Source organism: Rattus norvegicus, chromosome 5 (genome assembly GCF_021556685.1).
Source record: "Rattus norvegicus strain SHRSP/BbbUtx chromosome 5, alternate assembly SHRSP_T2T, whole genome shotgun sequence".
Taxonomy (NCBI): Eukaryota; Metazoa; Chordata; class Mammalia; order Rodentia; family Muridae; genus Rattus; species Rattus norvegicus.
The window spans coordinates 168899140-168915585 of NC_141538.1; the positions used below are offsets into that span (position 1 = coordinate 168899140).

At 52.9% G+C, this 16446-nt stretch overlaps 2 protein-coding genes across 24 annotated transcripts in view; both read left to right on the top strand.

Moving 5' to 3' along the window:
- The first annotated feature begins 382 nt into the window (after positions 1–382).
- On the top strand, positions 383–8496 carry Rpl22 (ribosomal protein L22). Its single transcript, NM_031104.2, is given in 4 exon segments — positions 383–417; positions 1910–2014; positions 4299–4423; positions 6880–8496. Coding segments are annotated over 4 exon segments (387 nt in total). The 5' UTR covers positions 383–405; the 3' UTR covers positions 7025–8496.
- Positions 8497–13230: 4734 nt separating this feature from the next.
- The window catches only part of Chd5 (chromodomain helicase DNA binding protein 5), a 50980-nt gene continuing 47764 nt past the window's right edge, over positions 13231–16446 (top strand). For 21 of the 23 annotated variants that reach the window (XM_087551267.1, XM_087551259.1, XM_087551271.1 and 18 more), the window contains exon 1: positions 13231–13606. In XM_087551267.1, coding sequence (XP_087407393.1) covers positions 13528–13606 — 79 coding nt within the window. In that variant the 5' untranslated portion in view covers positions 13231–13527. 23 annotated transcript variants of the gene reach the window in all.

Consider the following 16446-nt stretch of genomic DNA (forward strand, 5'->3'; position numbering starts at 1 on the left):
TGGGGATTCTAAATTTCTCTGTGGTCGAAAAGGGATTGCCCAAGTCTCCTTAAGATACTGTGTTCGATTCCTATCCGGCCAGCTGGTGATTTGTTTAGGGAACGTCCGTCATAATTCTTCAACACTTTCAAAAGTAGAGCTAACCCCTTTATTTCTCTTTGGGTTCGCCCAGTCTCCCTCAGTCGTTCGCAGTGGGACAGCCCAGCTGACTCCTCCCCTTCCCGACAGCCGACTTCGCGCTGGGAAAAGCAATAGCTGCCCGATCGTTCCTTAGGTGGCAGGGAAGGGCGATCGAGAGGCAGGGCTGATCGATTAAAGTTGCCTGGCTCCTTGCGTGCACCGTGCGCTGCGGGCTCTTCGCGCCTGCGTAGTGCGCCCCCCTCCCTTTCTGCCTCCTCTGCCGCCATGGCGCCTGTGGTTAGTATGGCTCCGCGTGCGACCGCGGCTCCGTGAGCGGCACGTGGGCCTGGTGGGCTGACTCGGGCTCAGGCTCGCGTGGGGCACTGCGCTTTGCAGCGTCAGGCCCTGGTGGCCTGGCAAGCGGGGCGGAGGAAGCCGGGTCCGCGGCCGGGTCCAGCACGTTGTGGGCGGAGGAGGCCGCGGCTCGACGCGGTGCGGGAGAGCCCGGAGAGCTCGAGGTGGCGGATCGGGCTCCTGCTAGCGGCCCGAGGGAGCTTAGAGGCTGCAGACTGGATATCGCCGGAGCCCGAGTCCAGTCCCGGACTCCGGGCAGCGGGCCCGATTAGTTGGGCGAGGGGCGGGGAAGACGGATGTGACCTGCCACCCCGGACGGCCGAGTGGAAATGGCCCTCCACCTGGTGGCCGGGCTTCAGGGACGAGCTTTGGGCTTGAGGAGTCTTCTAGCACCCCTCGAGGAAACTACTTTTATTAGGGTGCAGGTCCTTTCAGGCGTTGGGTGAAGAAGGCCCGATTCTATTCTCTGGGCTGAGTGAGACTGGGTTTTGCAGCACCTTCGTATCAGGCTGTTCTTGGAGATCGCTCTACTTGGACGAAGTGGTTTTAGGTGGTGCTTTTGTCTTGTAGTTGGGACTCTTAAGGTGCATTTCCGATCGTCTTCATCTTTCTACCTTGGCTTTCCAATGCCTGTCCTTTTCTCGGGACTAGACTTTTTAGCAGTCAGTCATTTTGGTTGGTAGGGGGAAGACACATTGGGTAGAACAATTTTGTAATAACTGAAAGGTTGACTCAGTGCAAGTTGTGGACGGTCTCTTGAACATGAAGGGAAATAGTGTGGTTTGCATGAACTGCAAAACTTGAATAGCAGAAACCTAGGTGAGTTTTTAGAAGTTTCAGGGGTTTGTAGAGAGACGATTGACGGATGTTAACTTTGTAAAAGTCAACTGGACCCTCTTAGGTGTAGTTTTGGAAGTGCTAAATCACGAGTTAAGCCAATCCAGCTGAAAATCGTTGACCACACTCTTAACTTTGAAGCTGGCATAGAAAGCAGCTAGACTATTGTTTGATTCCCTCTGCCACTAACGAGAGGGTCTGGGATGTGGGGATTAAAAGCTAGGAGGTCAATGAAGTGCTGTAGTCTGAGGCCTAGGATAGATTTCACACTAAAGTTGAGTGCGCAAAGCACTTGTGAGAAAAATAAAAGTGGTGTTTCTTGGGGGTTGGGGGAAGAAACGCTCCTTATTTTGGTTCATGTGCTGGCGGACCTTAGTGCTTGTAAAGACGGGGTGTCTGGAGAGGTTGATCGGGACAAGTGTGCCAGTGATCCCCCTTTCCTGAGCACCCCGAAGGGAACCCATCTCAGCCTCTTTGGGTTTGTATTTGTAAGAACTTCTTGCCTCTGACGTGATTGGGTTTTTAAAGTGCGTGTGTGTGTGTGTGTGTATGTGGGGGGGACTGCCTGAGGCTTCATCTGTTTTTTGTATACTCCTAGAAAAAGCTTGTGGCGAAGGGGGGCAAAAAAAAGAAGCAGGTTTTGAAGTTCACCCTTGACTGCACTCACCCTGTAGAAGATGGAATCATGGATGCTGCCAATTTTGTAAGTGACATTCTGCTGCTCTGCAGTGGGGATCCTGTCGGGGTACAGCTTGTTGGGCACTCCCACTTTCTCACTTAACCAGAGCCAGGGTGAATGAGGTATTTGTTGCTGAGTCCCTTGAGATAGAAGTGCAGTGACCCATTGCACTCACTTCCTTTAGTCTCTATGGGCAGCCATGTGATGGCAGGAGCTCGCCACAGTACTGACTCCCGAGTGTGTTTGCCTTAATCTGCATATTTGGGGCATGGGGGGGGAGTTTAAAGATTTTTATCTTTAAAAATTTGTGTGTGTATGTATGTTTGTTAGCTGCATGTATGTGTCCAATGTGTGTGTACAGTGCCCATGGAGGGCTAGGGCGTTGGTTGAATCCTCTGGAACTGGAGTTACATGTGATTGTGAATGAGAACCCTGTTGGTGCTGAGAACCGAACCCTGTTCTCTAAAAGAACATGTTCTCACCACTGACCCATCTCTAGCCCTGTCCTGACCTTTCCCCCCTTTATTTGACCCTAATCCCCAGTGTCCTGTGTTTCCCTTAATTAAAATCACTAGGTGTCTGCGCTCCGGAGACTGAGGTCTTTGGATGTAAACATCCTCTTAAGTTCCCAGTGTTTTTTCACATTCCAGAAGGTTAACTGTTAAGAACATTCCAAAAAATTTGAAAGTTTACAGGGATAACATAGCCATTAATTAATATTCAGTACAGATGGGCTTATTCTTGTGGCTACTAACCTTGTCAAATATGCCTCTGTTGGCTCCTAATTTCTTTATCCAGCAACTTCTCCATGGCTTTGGTCCTGCACGTCGGTGGTTTCTTTTTTCTTAATTAAAGGTTATCATTATCTTTTTTGATGTATATGTGGTGACCACACCCTTACCCCAGCACTTGGGAGGCAGAGGCAGGTGGATTTCTGTGCATTTGAGGCCAGCCTGTCTGCACTGTAAGACCTAAGTCTGTATACCACATGCGTGCCTTATGGCCCTGGAAGCCAGAGGAGGGCGCCAGATCCCCTGGAATGGGGGTTGCTGCCAGCGGGTGCTGGGAAACAGACCCAGGTTTCTCTAGCCCTCGGTGTCTCCTTTCTGTCGGGCATTTGTTGGCTGGCTGCGGCCTCTTTGTTCAGCATACCACTCCTTAGTGTGTCCATCTCTGCTAAAGAATCCCTTCTAGATGACTTCTGTGAGAAGTTGGGATTTGTTTTCTAATTCCCCTGCTCCAGCATAGTTTTGCAGTGGAGTTTTAAAAAGAGCTGAGGACACTTTGGTTTTCAGTTGTCTTGGGAGTTAACTCAGGCGCTCCTTAAGTGCGCACTCTTACCTGCCACCGAGCCATCCCCAGTCCTTACAACTGTAGTTCTGGGCTGAGAGGGGCTTCGTCTCATTGCAGTGGCCAACAGAACAAAACAAAAAGTCCCTTTTGGACGGAAGTCCCTGCAGCCTGAGGTGAATGGCTTGCTTGCCTTGGCTCACATGGTGCTTTGCAAAGTTTGTCTGGGCTCATGGGTCCCTGTCGCTCCTGCGGTACCATGCGGGTGACTCCAGGCAGGTCCGTAAGTGTTTTGTCTGTGTTTGTCTTGGGTCGTTACTAGGTGAAGATTGGCTTTCTCTGCCAGTGCTAAGAACCGGGCTCTGTGCCCCTTAGGCTCAGAAGCTGCTTGCTGCCTTGCATGTTCACATACAAGTTTGGCTTCCGTTTATTCTTGACCCCTTGTGCTTGTTTTTTACGTTGAGGTCAGGAACTCAACTGTGTTGCTTACTTGTTACACTCTGAAAGTGAATGAACGTACTACCACCTAAGCCTTCCGTGGGGGCACATTTACTCCTGCATGGGACCAGCCAGGGCACCATCTTCAGATTGCATGATGCTATGTTGAGCAGTGCCATCGTGATTTTCCTTGTAAGCTTCATGATCTGAGTCTGATCCTTAGAGCCTGCTGAGAGGAGGACTCCCAAAGAATCACACACCACAGCACACGTACCCACATACATGATGTGGACTTACATAAGAGCCTGCTGAGAGGAGGACTCTCAAAGAGTCATACACCACAGCACACGTACCCACAAACATAAAGTGACTTACATAAGAGCCTGCTGAGAGGAGGACTCCTGAAGTTGTCCACTGGTCGTCAAACACCACAGCACACATATCCACATACATGATGTGGACATACATACACACAAATTTTAAAGACTGGCGATTTTAAAGAGATCTGTGGGTTATTGTGGGGAGAATGTTTGAGCTGGTCTGCCTTTGAGACGGTAAAGCTCGTTGGTGATTTCTGCAGGAGCAGTTCCTCCAGGAGAGGATCAAGGTGAACGGGAAAGCTGGTAACCTTGGCGGAGGGGTTGTGACCATCGAGCGGAGCAAGAGCAAGATCACTGTCACTTCCGAGGTGCCTTTCTCCAAAAGGTATGGGAGGCGACCCTCCTGCTGGGTGTTGGCAGTGGGTGAGCATGTGTGAGCAGACTCAGTTTCAGTTGTGTGCATGTGTGCTTGGGTGACCTGGAGCTCGGGGGCCCCCAGCTGGAGTCGCCCAGCATAGGTGGGGGATCTAAGCTCTGGTCCTCTAAAGAGCAGTGTGTGTTCCTCTCTGCCTGAGCCTCCTTCCAGGCCTGTGACGCGTTTATTTGCCTTGTGCTTATTTCTAAATTTTGTTCACAGGCTGCAGTATTTCAGTTGTAGAAGTGATGTGGATTTTGCCTATGTTTTTTGTTTGTTGGTGTGTTTGAGACCAGGCTGGTCTAGAACTCAGAGAGTTCTGAGGCCTCTGCCTCCCCAGTGCTAGGATTAAAGGAGTGTGCCACCATGCCTGGCTATTAAATTGTTGACTTCCATTGCTGTTAGGTCATGGTGGAGACAGGGTGACAGCCCCTCCCCTGTCTCAAGTAGCTTAGATTCACATGGTAGCTGAGATTGGCCTTATCTCATCTCCTGAGAGCTGGGGTCACAGGCGTGTGCCACCACACTTGGATGAGAGCTGGGGTCACAGGCGTGTGCCGCCACACTTGAATGAGAGTGTTCATCTTTAATTCTAGTTGTGTTTCTTGTAAGTGCTCCTGTGGCATTGAGAGATCTAATGCCGTTGTGGATGGGGTGTGACATCCCCTGATGTATGAGGGTGCAGGTTTAAGCCGGGGCAGTGGGATGGGTGAGGTGGGCTTTGTCCTGATGAGCCTGTGGGATGAGGCTGCTGTCTTCTTGTGACTTTTCCCTGACGCACCCTCATTTCCAGCACGTTCTTTGCTCTGTGCAGGAGGGAAGGGGCTGTGGTTGGGATTTGAAGGTTCTTCTCTACCTCAGGCCTGTCCTCACAAACTCCCTGCTTTAGTCTCCCACAGCATGGCGGCCTCCTTCTGTTTTGAAGACTGGAGCAGAGCACGAGGCTCTGTACACAGTGGGATGGAGTTAGTTCCAAGGGGTCTGGATAAGTTGCCTTGAGAACTTGGTTGTGGCTCAGGCAAGCCTTGAACTTAGCATTTTTCCTGCTTCTGTGTCCAGAGTGGTGGGGCCACCGGCTGTGCACCATGTCTGCTCACCGCTTTGTTGATAATAATGTTATTTTCTGAAAAATCCAAAGGTGTTCCCAAGTCTAGGACAACTTTTTCCTTGTCTCTGATCCTGTTTTACTGTGAGTTTTAAAACTATGGAAAGTTTTGAGTTAAGCTCTTCAAAGCAGGGTCTGGGAAAAAGAAAACCTGGTTTTATGTAGCCCAGGCTAGCCTCAGGCTGGCGGGAATCCTCTCAAGTACTGAGGTGGATGGGATGCAGCTGCTTTTCTGAAGGGAAGACTGGGCAGAGCTGAGCCCTGTAGAGTGCCTTGGACGGCCGCCCGTGAGACTGTTGGTCAGTGTGGGTCCTTGGTGGGCCAGTGTTAACTTGCACTGTTTTTAAGACAAGTTTTCTATGTGTAGCCCTGGCTGATCCTAGAACTCGCTCTGTAGGCCAGGCTAGTATCGAACTTCCTAGAGATCCGCCTGCCTCTACCTCCCAAGTGCTGACATTCAAAGGTGTGCGCCACCACCACTCAGCAAAAGCAGGCATCTCGCGGCCTGTTTTGTGGTGGGAGAAACTGAGGTTTGGTGAGCTGGATTTGTGCAGTCTCCTCTTTAGGACTGAGAAGAGCCAGCTGTCGGGGTCTCACCTCGTGGCGTCTTCAGTAGTTGGTAAACACAGTTGGGCTCGTGGAAATGGCAGTGAATAGCAGGTAGATTTTTAGAAATTGTAATGTGGCTGAGAGCAGCTCCGGTGTGGGGAATGCTTGTCCCGCATGTGCTATACCCTGCCTTTGACCCCAGCAGAGGAGGACAAACCTGAAGACATTGTAAAGGTAAGACGGACCACATAAGCTCGTGGCCTCAGCTGACCTGGGCAGATTATTTGCGGCCAGCCTGTGTAATGGTGGGACCATCTCCTAACACGCATGTCTGGGTGGCACGCGATGTGTCCATGGGTTGGGCAGTAGCCATCCCATCTAAGACATCAGAGACACAGGCACACGGTAATCAGCCTGGAGAGCTTCAATCGCCCACCTCAGGGAGGCTGCAGGATGCGGAAGTGCTCGGAGTTGCTTGGGAGGTTAATGGCTCTCAGCAGAGGAGTAAGGCGTGTATAATTGTCAGCTTACCTGTGTGATCTTTCTTTAGTGGTCACTGCAGGCCATTTTGTAGGTGTCTGCTGATGTGTTCTCACTTTTATTGTCAATTTAGGGATGTGTGATAGACGCTTGCCTTGTTAGAGCACTGGCTTGGGTGTACTTGGTCTGAGAAACATCTTAAAATTGTTTTCAGTGTGTTTTATGAAGTTTAGTGTTTGAAAATGCAAAAAAAAGCCAGCAGTCTAGTGTAGTTCTTGTGTTTTCTCTGCAGGTATTTGAAATATCTCACCAAAAAATATTTGAAGAAGAACAACCTCCGAGACTGGCTGCGCGTCGTTGCCAACAGCAAGGAGAGCTACGAGCTGCGCTACTTCCAGATCAACCAGGACGAGGAGGAGGAGGAGGACGAGGATTAAGACACATTGGTCTGCCATGTTTTGTATTAATTCATAAATAAAATTTAGGAACAAAACCCGGTGGTTTATCCTTGCATCTCTGCAGTGTGGGTTGGACAGGGTTGGAAAGACAGGACTGGGGTTTAACTGGGCTGCTGCTCGCTTGTACATAGACAGTTTTCTCTGCTCAGAAATGTCAGTTCTCCAGTCGTGATGTCCGAACAGAAGAGCCAGGCTCAGGGGCTGCATCTGACACTGAGCAAGTGGACTAGAGGGACGGTCGTGAACTCTGACCAGCCTGAGTCTTACAGAACCTGGTGCTTGGTTGTTTTATCTGGTGCCTGTCACAAAGGAAGGTTTGAGATACAGTGTGGTGCTCCTCAGAAGCAAACAGGTGATTTCTTTATGTGATTCCCACCCCCAGGAAAATGGCAGCCAGTAAGACAGGTTTCAGGGTCTCCAGGTTGGAACACAAGTTACTCACAATTGTGTGTACTAACCTTCTTCCTTCCTATTGAAATAAGAGGGGGTCTTTCAGTATTACTGCTGCATATTCTGCCTTTTATTAAAGAATCTGTAAGTACGCTGAGCATTTACGCGTTTAGGTGGCTCTGTATGGTGGGTGAGTCAGGGCGAGGACTTGTGCAAATCTTTGCCAGGAGCTGTTTGTCTAGCCTCCAGCAGAGGGCGAGGAGGACAGCTTCCACATGTTCCCAGTAGGGGGAGCCCTTCCATGCCAAGGAGGGAACACCAGTACTGGTGAAGGAGGGCGTGTTGTCACAACTGGACTTTGACAGAAGTAGTCCGGGGTAGAACTGACTGATATACTCCAGGTTTGATCCGATTCACTGGAGGAATCAGTCTAAGCTGTGTGAACCTGCAGGGTCCTGGGCATGGAGGCACTGGGGTTTTATCAAAGGTTACCTTGGAAGAGTTCCCAACACATAGGGTGCTCCTCTGGTCAGAAGTTGTGCAGAAGCATCTGCTTGCTTTCTAACCATAGTATGCAATGCTTTAAGGGCTCGCTCACAGCCGGTGGCCACACTCGAGGCCTGGACACCAAATGTCCGAGGTCCTCAAATTTAAGCTGTTGAGGCTTTTTGAGCCCCGTGTGGCAAAGGCTCTGGTGTTTTCTATTTCTATGCAAATTTCTTGAAGCAGAAATGTTACTGTCTCTCCTCTCTCCTTGGAGGAGGAGGCCTTTCCTCCCAACTTCAGGTGCAGCCCCTCGTGATTAGCGTCTTAACATTTGTGACTTGGGTTTGCTGATCTCCTTTGTTACATTGGTGTACCTCGTAGTGGTTTTTAGTTTGGCTGTAAATCATTAACCCTGGGTTGGTTAGCATATGCTTCTAAAAAAAAAAAATGGTCCCAGATTTTGAAACTTGTAATAAAATGGAAACTCGATGGTTTTTATGCCTTTCTAACTCTTGTATCTGAATGTTGATCACTTTTTGTATTAAAGTGGCTGACACATGGCTACTGTCACCGTGCAAGGCTTTTCTTCTTTTTATACTTCACGCACCTTCGCCTCGCTGGTTAGCTGCACTGGGCACAGAGAAAAGTGTCTCCTGTCTCTCTCTCATCTCTCCTTTTGTACAGTTGAGCCTCCCTGAGGTTGGCTGTGCCCGGAGAATTGCTTTCCAAACAACTGACTTTTTCCGATGGGTGACATGGAGTGAACTTGAATTCTGTTAGACCTACCGGAGCCGCCGTATCCAGGCCCCTCCTAGACCCGTCTCCTTTATGTCTGTCTGGCCTTGTGCCTTACCTGTCTTTATCGGAAATGCTGGCACAGAACACCGGGGTTTTGAGCTGTGACTTCAGTTCACGGAAGTCATGAAACTGGCACAGGCTCCTTCCCTGACAGCTGCGGTTGCTCCAGGTGCCTTCCCTCCCTCTCTCCAGTGTTGGTGTAGCCCAGGAAGTAAGTATGGGAGGTCCTAGTGTGTGCTTCCAGAAGCCCCTCAGAGCCCCCACCCCTGCCTTTTGTAGCTTTCTCCCCAGCAGTAGCTAAGCAGTTGATGCACAGGGTCCCCTGCTGGTTCCTTGGCAGAGGTGCTGAGAGCCAGCCCTGACCAGACACCTCTTGCTGTCTGGGGTGCTCAGCCTTTTGAACTGAGTGGGGCATAGTTTACCGGAAGGTGAAGACCCTGGCAAGGAGGGATAGTCAGAGAGCCTAGGAGTTAGTGGGTGGCCCCTCCGAGTGAATGAAGCAAGCAGGGACCTGAGGGGATGGCGGTAGTGGTTGTTGGTTGTCTCCATAAAAGGTTGCAGGTAGAGGGGGCTGGGGAGTTGGCTCAGTCAGGAAAATACCTCACAAGCTCGAGGACCTGAGTTCGGATTTTCATTACCCACATGGTACAGTCCGTTGTTCCTGTAAACCCTTTGTTGGAGAGGCAGAGTCAGGAGGATCTCTGGGACTTACAGCCTGTCTAGCTGATCGCCCAGCTCCAGGTTCAGTGTGAGACCCTCTTCCGGAAGAGCATCTGGGTTCACTTCCCCGTGTCCATATGGCCACAGTCACCAACATCTGTGTGACTCTAGTCTGGCGTCTGGGCACTGTGTGACTGGAGGCAAAGCCCAGAAAACACATCTTAAAATGAAAAATAAATAAATAACACCGGGCAGCGATGGCGCATGCCTTAAATCCCAGCACTCTCGAGGCAGAGGCAGGCGCGTCTCTGAATCTGAGGTCAGCCTGGTCTACAGAGCAAGTTCTAGGGCAGCCCAGGGCTGCACAGAGAAACCCTTGTCTTGGGAAAAAAAAAAATATGAGAGAGAGAGAGAGAGAGAGAGAGAGTGCACGCACATGCATGTGTGCATGCACTAACAAGACCGCTCAGCAAACACAGGCACTTGTCTTCAAACCTGAGTTTGGTCCCTAGAACATATACAGTGGAAAAGGACCGACTTCCATTAAATTGTCCTCTGGCCTCCACCTGAGCACCATGGCATGCCTGTGCCCACTTCCCTAAATAAAAAGCATGTAAAGAAATAAGGCTGAGGGACTGGAGAGATGGCTCAGCGGTTGAGAGCAGTGACTGCTCTTCCGGTGGTTCTGAGTTCAATTCCCAGCAATCACATGGTGGCTCATAACCATCTGTAATGGGATCTGATGCCCTCTTCTGGTGTGCCTGAAGACAGCAACAGTATACTTACATATAATAAATAAATCTTAAAAAAAAAAAAAAGGTAGAGAGCCACTGAGGACTGAGGAAGGCCACGTTGATGCTGGTTTCCATGAGCACCCATAAAAGCACACGCTGAGGGCTGCCCTAAATGATGCCAGGATACTGCTGCAGTTTGAGAGCTCTGAGTGAGGATGTCTAATCCAGCCATGTTTGTCTAGTGAGCCTAGGCAGAGCCTAGCCTAGAGTTTGCCCAGCCCGAGCCTAGGCAGTGACAGTCAAATGCTTCAGGCTGACTACTGTCCTCACCGAAGGGCCGTTGCTCCAGGGTTCTCGGTCTGAGAAGTTCTGGCCTTCCTCACCATGTCAGGTAGTCTGAACAAATTAGACAAAAATGTCCAATCTGAGCCAGGTCTTGGTGTCTACAGAGGGACACTGACCTTCCTTCTACCCACAGGACAACTGGCAATCCTGAATGGTTGTGCCCTGCTGAGGGGAGGGTGCCCAGCAGTTCTGATTTCTAGGTACAGGCTATCCACTGCTCTCAGAGTCCAGCATCAGGTAGTGGCCATTGGTGTGGAGACAGACTGTTGAAGTTATAGACTCTAGACAGTTCCTGGGGGTGCGTTCACACAGCCCAGGACTGGAGGCTCACACAGCCCAGGACTGGAGGCTCACACAGCCCGGGACTGGAGGTTGTACTGTGTACAAAAGGGGACCAGCTATTTCAATTGTCCAGAAACAAACTATGTCTCAAATTTCATAAAATGTTCTGTAACAGATCAGAAATAATTTTATTTTTGAATTGCCACTGAAGTGTAATTACAAGCCCCGTGGTCAGCAAACACAAGACTCTGTCTCCTGATAGGACCTTAATGAGAGGACTGGTCACAATAAGTGCAGTTTACTGAATGCTTGCCTTTCAGTGATTGCTTTTTAACATCAGGCACCCTGGGTCCATAGTCACAAAAACGCTCATTTAATAGCTTAATAAGAGGTGTCCTTTGAGGGGTTGGGGATTTAGCTCAGTGGTAGAGCGCTTGCCTAGGAAGCACAAGGCCCTGGGTTCGGTCCCCAGCTCTGAAAAAAAAAAAGAACCAAAAAAAAAAAAAAAAAAAAAAAAAAGAGGTGTCCTTTGAAAATTACTGGAGGTTTGCAGTTAGCACACACACAACCCACACACATTTCCCCTACCACTCCAGGTTGGGTCTTTGATCATTAGCTAATGCTACCCCAGACCCCAGTGCAGTCACTGGGAAAGCACCCTGAGTACACATCTCATCCTGACCCTAATTTGCTGCAAATTAAGCAGTTGGAGTTCTTCTTGAAGTATCTTGACTTTCTTAGCCTGGCCTTAGGAGTCAGAGTCAAGGTTAATGGTGCATGGGTGCATCTGCATGCCTGTGTACACACGGGATGGGGACGTCTTTCTGGTGTTGAGAAGTAGGACACAAGTTTCTCTGAGGCTGGACAGGGGACCTTCAAAAAGGCTTAATGTTCAACAACAGAGAAATCTTAGGGGCTGGTAATGGAGGGCAGACATGTTCAATTGAGCTTGGGCTTTTCTTTCCTGGACCCTTAGTGGTCAGGGGTCAGGGAGACAAGCGGTCTGGGGAGAGCCAGCGAGCCCCCCCCCCCCCCCCCCGGGAGGATAGAGACTCAAGCCTCAGCAGACTGAGGCTCTCTCCCTGGCAGGAAACAAGGAAACAGCCCAGTGGACCATTCGGATCCTTAGCTATCTTACTCCTGATGGCTGGTCCTTTTGCCTTGTGCAGGGGACCTCTACTGTCCTGGGAAGTGTAAAAGTGATCTGTGACACAGAGGGAGAGTCCTAGTGTCCTGTCTGTCCATCCTGAGAGGCTGGGCAGACCTGGCTTTGCTCAGGAACGAGTGAAGGAAAGGTTTTCTTTGGGGTGTCCCCACAATTTGTACAGCATGAGAAGAAAGCTTTAGCAAAGGCTCTTGCAACCCTTACGAACTGTCGAACTGTCTCGGGGCAGCCTGGTGACTGCAGCCATCTCAAGAGATCTTGTCTTGTACCGAGGACACTCAAACTGCTACAGATCATATGGTTCCCCAAAGGTTCTAAGACGGGGAAATCCCTCCTGGTGACAGCTTTGGACACTAGAAACTGTTGCTCTATATGGCTCAACTGGTCAGCTCAGTCCTGTGCTCCTACCCTCTCAGAGCACCCAGGACCTGCTCCTGCTGGCAGCAGTGAGGTCCACTCCCTCAGCGTGTGGACAGAAGCAGGACACGAGGATGACCCACACTCTACAGGACTGGAGAACTGGCAACCTCCTGCTAGCTCAGGCCCCCACAACTTCTGTGCTCTTAAAGTTGCTGTGAGGCTGCACCCCGTTGAAAGCTCTCATTTAAAATTCTAGTCTTGTTCCCCAGGGCTCCAGCAAAGGCATCAGCATCGAGCTTCACCTTTAACAAGCCGGGCTGGCAGCCGCCAACCCTTCCGCTAGGCGACAGGTGTCCTGAGTGGCAGTCCAGGGCACAGACCATACAGAGCCCCAGGGAACTGGATGTGTTTGAGCTGGACACAGCCCAGTTCTGAAAAGAGAGCATGTGGGGGGTGAGAAGCCACGGAATTTTCTGGATAAATCGTACCCACTGTCACCAGAGTGACCCTTAAGTGTGAGCCACATTTTCTTGGACTTCTCTTCTGAAAGGGGTTTAAAAACGTGATAGCCTGAATCCGAGGTGGGGTGAGTCCGCTTCGGAAAAGTGGGGCAGTTTATGGCTCACCACCCATCCGGCCTCTCGGGCCCAAGTCCCTTCGCGGGCAGGGTGGCAACAGCTGGCTGGCCCTGCCTGGGGTGTGCTCGGGGATCACCGCCTGGACTCCCCCTGCGCCCTTGCCATCGAGCCCCCGCAGCCAGCTCTGCTGTCGTGTCTTGGGTCCGGCGGGCACCTGGACGGCTCCCGGCACCCGCCCCTCACCGCGCGCTCACCCAGCTGCCCAAGACTAGTCCCCCCAACTTGTTCTCCGCTGTTAACTAGTCGCGCTGGCGGAACGATGGGATGGGGTTGCCACAGCAACCAGACTGGACGTCACAATCCGGGCATGTGTGCCGCCCCCCCGCCGTGCCGCCGTGCCGCGGGCGCTGCCGCCGCCACCCTCGGCCGGCTGCGGGACTCGCGCTGCGGGGCGCGGTGGGCGGAGCGGCCCGGGCTTGGCGGGTGCGGGCAGAGGCGGCCGAGAGCTTGCGGGGTCGACACGGGGGGGTGGAGGTTTGGGGGGCGGGGGGGGCCGGCGGCCGCCATCTTCTCGCCGAGACCGCCTCGCCCGCCGCGCGGGTCCGTCCGGCAGCGCACGGGTTAAGGCTGGCACCGCGCCCGGCGGGAGGGGGGCGCCCACCTCCCCTCCCCCCCGCGCCGGGCATGCGGGGCCCGCTGGGCACCGAGGAGGAGCTGCCGCGGCTGTTCGCGGAGGAGATGGAGAACGAGGAGGAGATGTCAGGTGAGGGGGCGCGGGACCTGCGGGCCCGGGACGCGGGAGGGGCGCGGGGCTGCGGGCTGCGCTCCCGCCCTGCTGGCGCCGCGCTGGCCAAGGGCGCAGGGCCGGGCGAGCTCCGGGGCGCGGCGCGCGGGGCGGGGTGCGCCGAGGACCCCCGGGCGAAGCCGTGGCGGGGGCCTGCGCCGGCTGCCGAGCGGGAGGGGGCGCGGCGAGCCGGGGTCAGCCCGCGTGCCCTTGAAGGCGGCGGGAAGCGCGCGCCGCGGGCGGGGCGAGGACGGGCGGCGCGTGGGGAGCTGGCGATGCCCAAGCCTGGGCGCGCGGGCTCCGCTACCGGCGCCTGACAGTCGCTCCCCAGCACTTTGCCCGGGCCGCCCTGGGTGCTAGGCACGCTGGTGCCCGCCGGGTTCCCAGCCCACCCTGCTTCCTTGCCTGTGGGCCTGACGCCCCAGGGCCACCGCCCCTGCCCTTGCCAGCTGCCTCTCTGAATTCAGCCTCCTTCGTGTTTGTGCCTCAGGGGTTACCTTGCAGGATTTTTCAGTTAACTGGCTCCCGTCCTGGCAGGGCCTCACCCTGTCAGCTGCCCTCCCTCCCTTCTGAGGGGCATCACTTCTCAGCTTCTCAAGTCCATGGCTCCTCCTGGACTTCTGAGGTACTTGTGAGAGGTTAGAAGGGCCCCCTTCTCCCAGGAATCTCCATCCCTGAGGATGAGACTATTTAACACACTCACACCCCAGTTCCTATTCTGCAGGAGAGCGCACTACCTCCCAGGCTAGCATCTTCACCAAGGGCCACACCCCCTGCCCCCAGTCTCCTCCTCAGCTGGCTAGCTAGTTGGTTTAGTGGATTTGATGCTGTCACTGGGGCCTGCTGCTCAACCCCTCCCCTTTCATCCAGGCCGAGAGCCTTCCATGGGGTGAGGTGTGCAGGGGCATGGTTTCCTGTGGCTGACTGCTCCGAAGCAGCCAGACCCTCTGTCTCCGAGAGGAAGGCAGAAGGCCAAGCACATGAGAAACCTGTGGCTGTTTTCTACTTGGGAGCCTGATCTTCAAAGATCCCTGGTGGTGATTGGGGCGTGGCCTTTTGTGGCATTGGCAGGGGCCATGGACAACTGACTTTGGATCATCAGACCCGTTTCTGGGTCTTCAGTTACCCCAACTGTGTTCACCTCCTCCTTGCTGCCTGGTCTTGCTTGCATCAGGGTGTAGGGCTTGGTGAGGTCTTGGATGCCCCCAGAGAAGTGGACACGGTCCTGTCTTATTCCAAATCTCCAGAGTAGGTAGGGAGTTGTCCCTTGGGGCCTTCAGGAGTACTTCCAAGGCCATACAGAGGAGGAGACACTTGTTCCTGTCACTCTAGTCGGGAATTCAGGGCCCTGTCTACCAACCACTCCAACTGCTTTGCCCCCAGAGCCTGCCAGGATTCAGCACCTTGCCAGGCCTCTGGCCTAAGTTTCCTTCCCCCGCCCATAGGCTCCCTCCAGAACTTTCCAGTGGTCAATGACCTTCCTTCCTTAGACCCAGACCATTGGTCCACCTGGTCTTCCCATTGCTGCTTCTCCTCACACAGCCTCAATGGGCTCCAACTCCTGATGCCTGATAGTATTGCTATGAAACCCTGCAGGCACCATCTTGTCCTGGGGCCCTGGCTTTAGCCTAACCTTTACCGGGCTCCTGTCCTTTGCTTGCAAGTTTGTTCTGTCCACCTAGGTTCCAGCTGCATTGCATTATGGGACACCCTCTTTCTTCTTCCGGGGTTATTTGCTTGTAGCTTGTTCTGTTCTCTGAACCTTCTGTCAGCCTCCCCCCCCCCCCAAGTAGAGTTCCTAATTGCAATCTGGACAGAGGATACCTGAGAGATTGTGAGAAGGGGTCTCTAGGTCACCCCTGGCTCCCTGGATGTGGGGACATCCTATCCCAGTCATGTCTGTTGGCAGTGTTGTCTGCCTCTCATGGCCTTCTGCAGTGTTGGGTGGAGTTCCAGGAAAGTGACCTCTTAGCCCCCTGGAGCCAGGTGGGAGGAACCAGTGTTCTGGGAGCCTCACTCAATCGTCAGAGGTTGGACTTGGGTTTGTTGGAGTCTGCGCAGTGTGTTTCCTACACAGTGCTTTGCTTTGGTCAGTTCTCTAGTTCTGTGGAGGGTGGGTGGGCCTGCTATGAGGAGGAGCGTCAGATAGGCTCCAACCTCTTCTGGCTTGGAGGTGTGCAGCTGCCAGATTCCCGGAGGAGTGTGCTGGTCAAAGGGAGGACTTAAGAGTTTGATGGATGGGGCTGGAGAGATGGCTCAGTGGTTAAGAGCACTGACTGTTCTTCCAGAGGTTCTGAGTTCAATTCCCAGCAACCACATGGTGACTCACAACCATCTGTAATGGGATCCGATGCCCTCTTCTGGTGTGTCTGAAGAGAGCAACAGTGTACTCATATCTATTAAATAAATAATCATTTTAAGAAAGAGTTGGATGGACGGAGGAAGCCTTAAGTTGCAGCAATGTTCTGGATAGTCCTGGGGTGTTGGGAAGTCCCTCAGTCCCTCTGCCTCAGTGTCCCCCACTTGTAGAATGAGTCTGGCACCAGCTACCTCATAGAAGGTTATTATGAGGTCTCGTAAGAGAGTACACGTAGAACGTCCAGGTCACAGTGCCCAACACGTCACAGCTGACCATGGCAGGTGCGACTAGCATCTAAAGGGGGAGCTGGCTCCCTAAGGACATGCTCCTGAGACTTGAACTCTTATCCAGTAAGTGCTGGTCAGGGGACGTGGCTGGGGAGGGACTGCCTGAGGAGGGGCTGAAGGCAGAGAGGAAAGGGCTTTTCCTCAGGGGTGTGCTCTGCTGGGCTGGAGGTCTC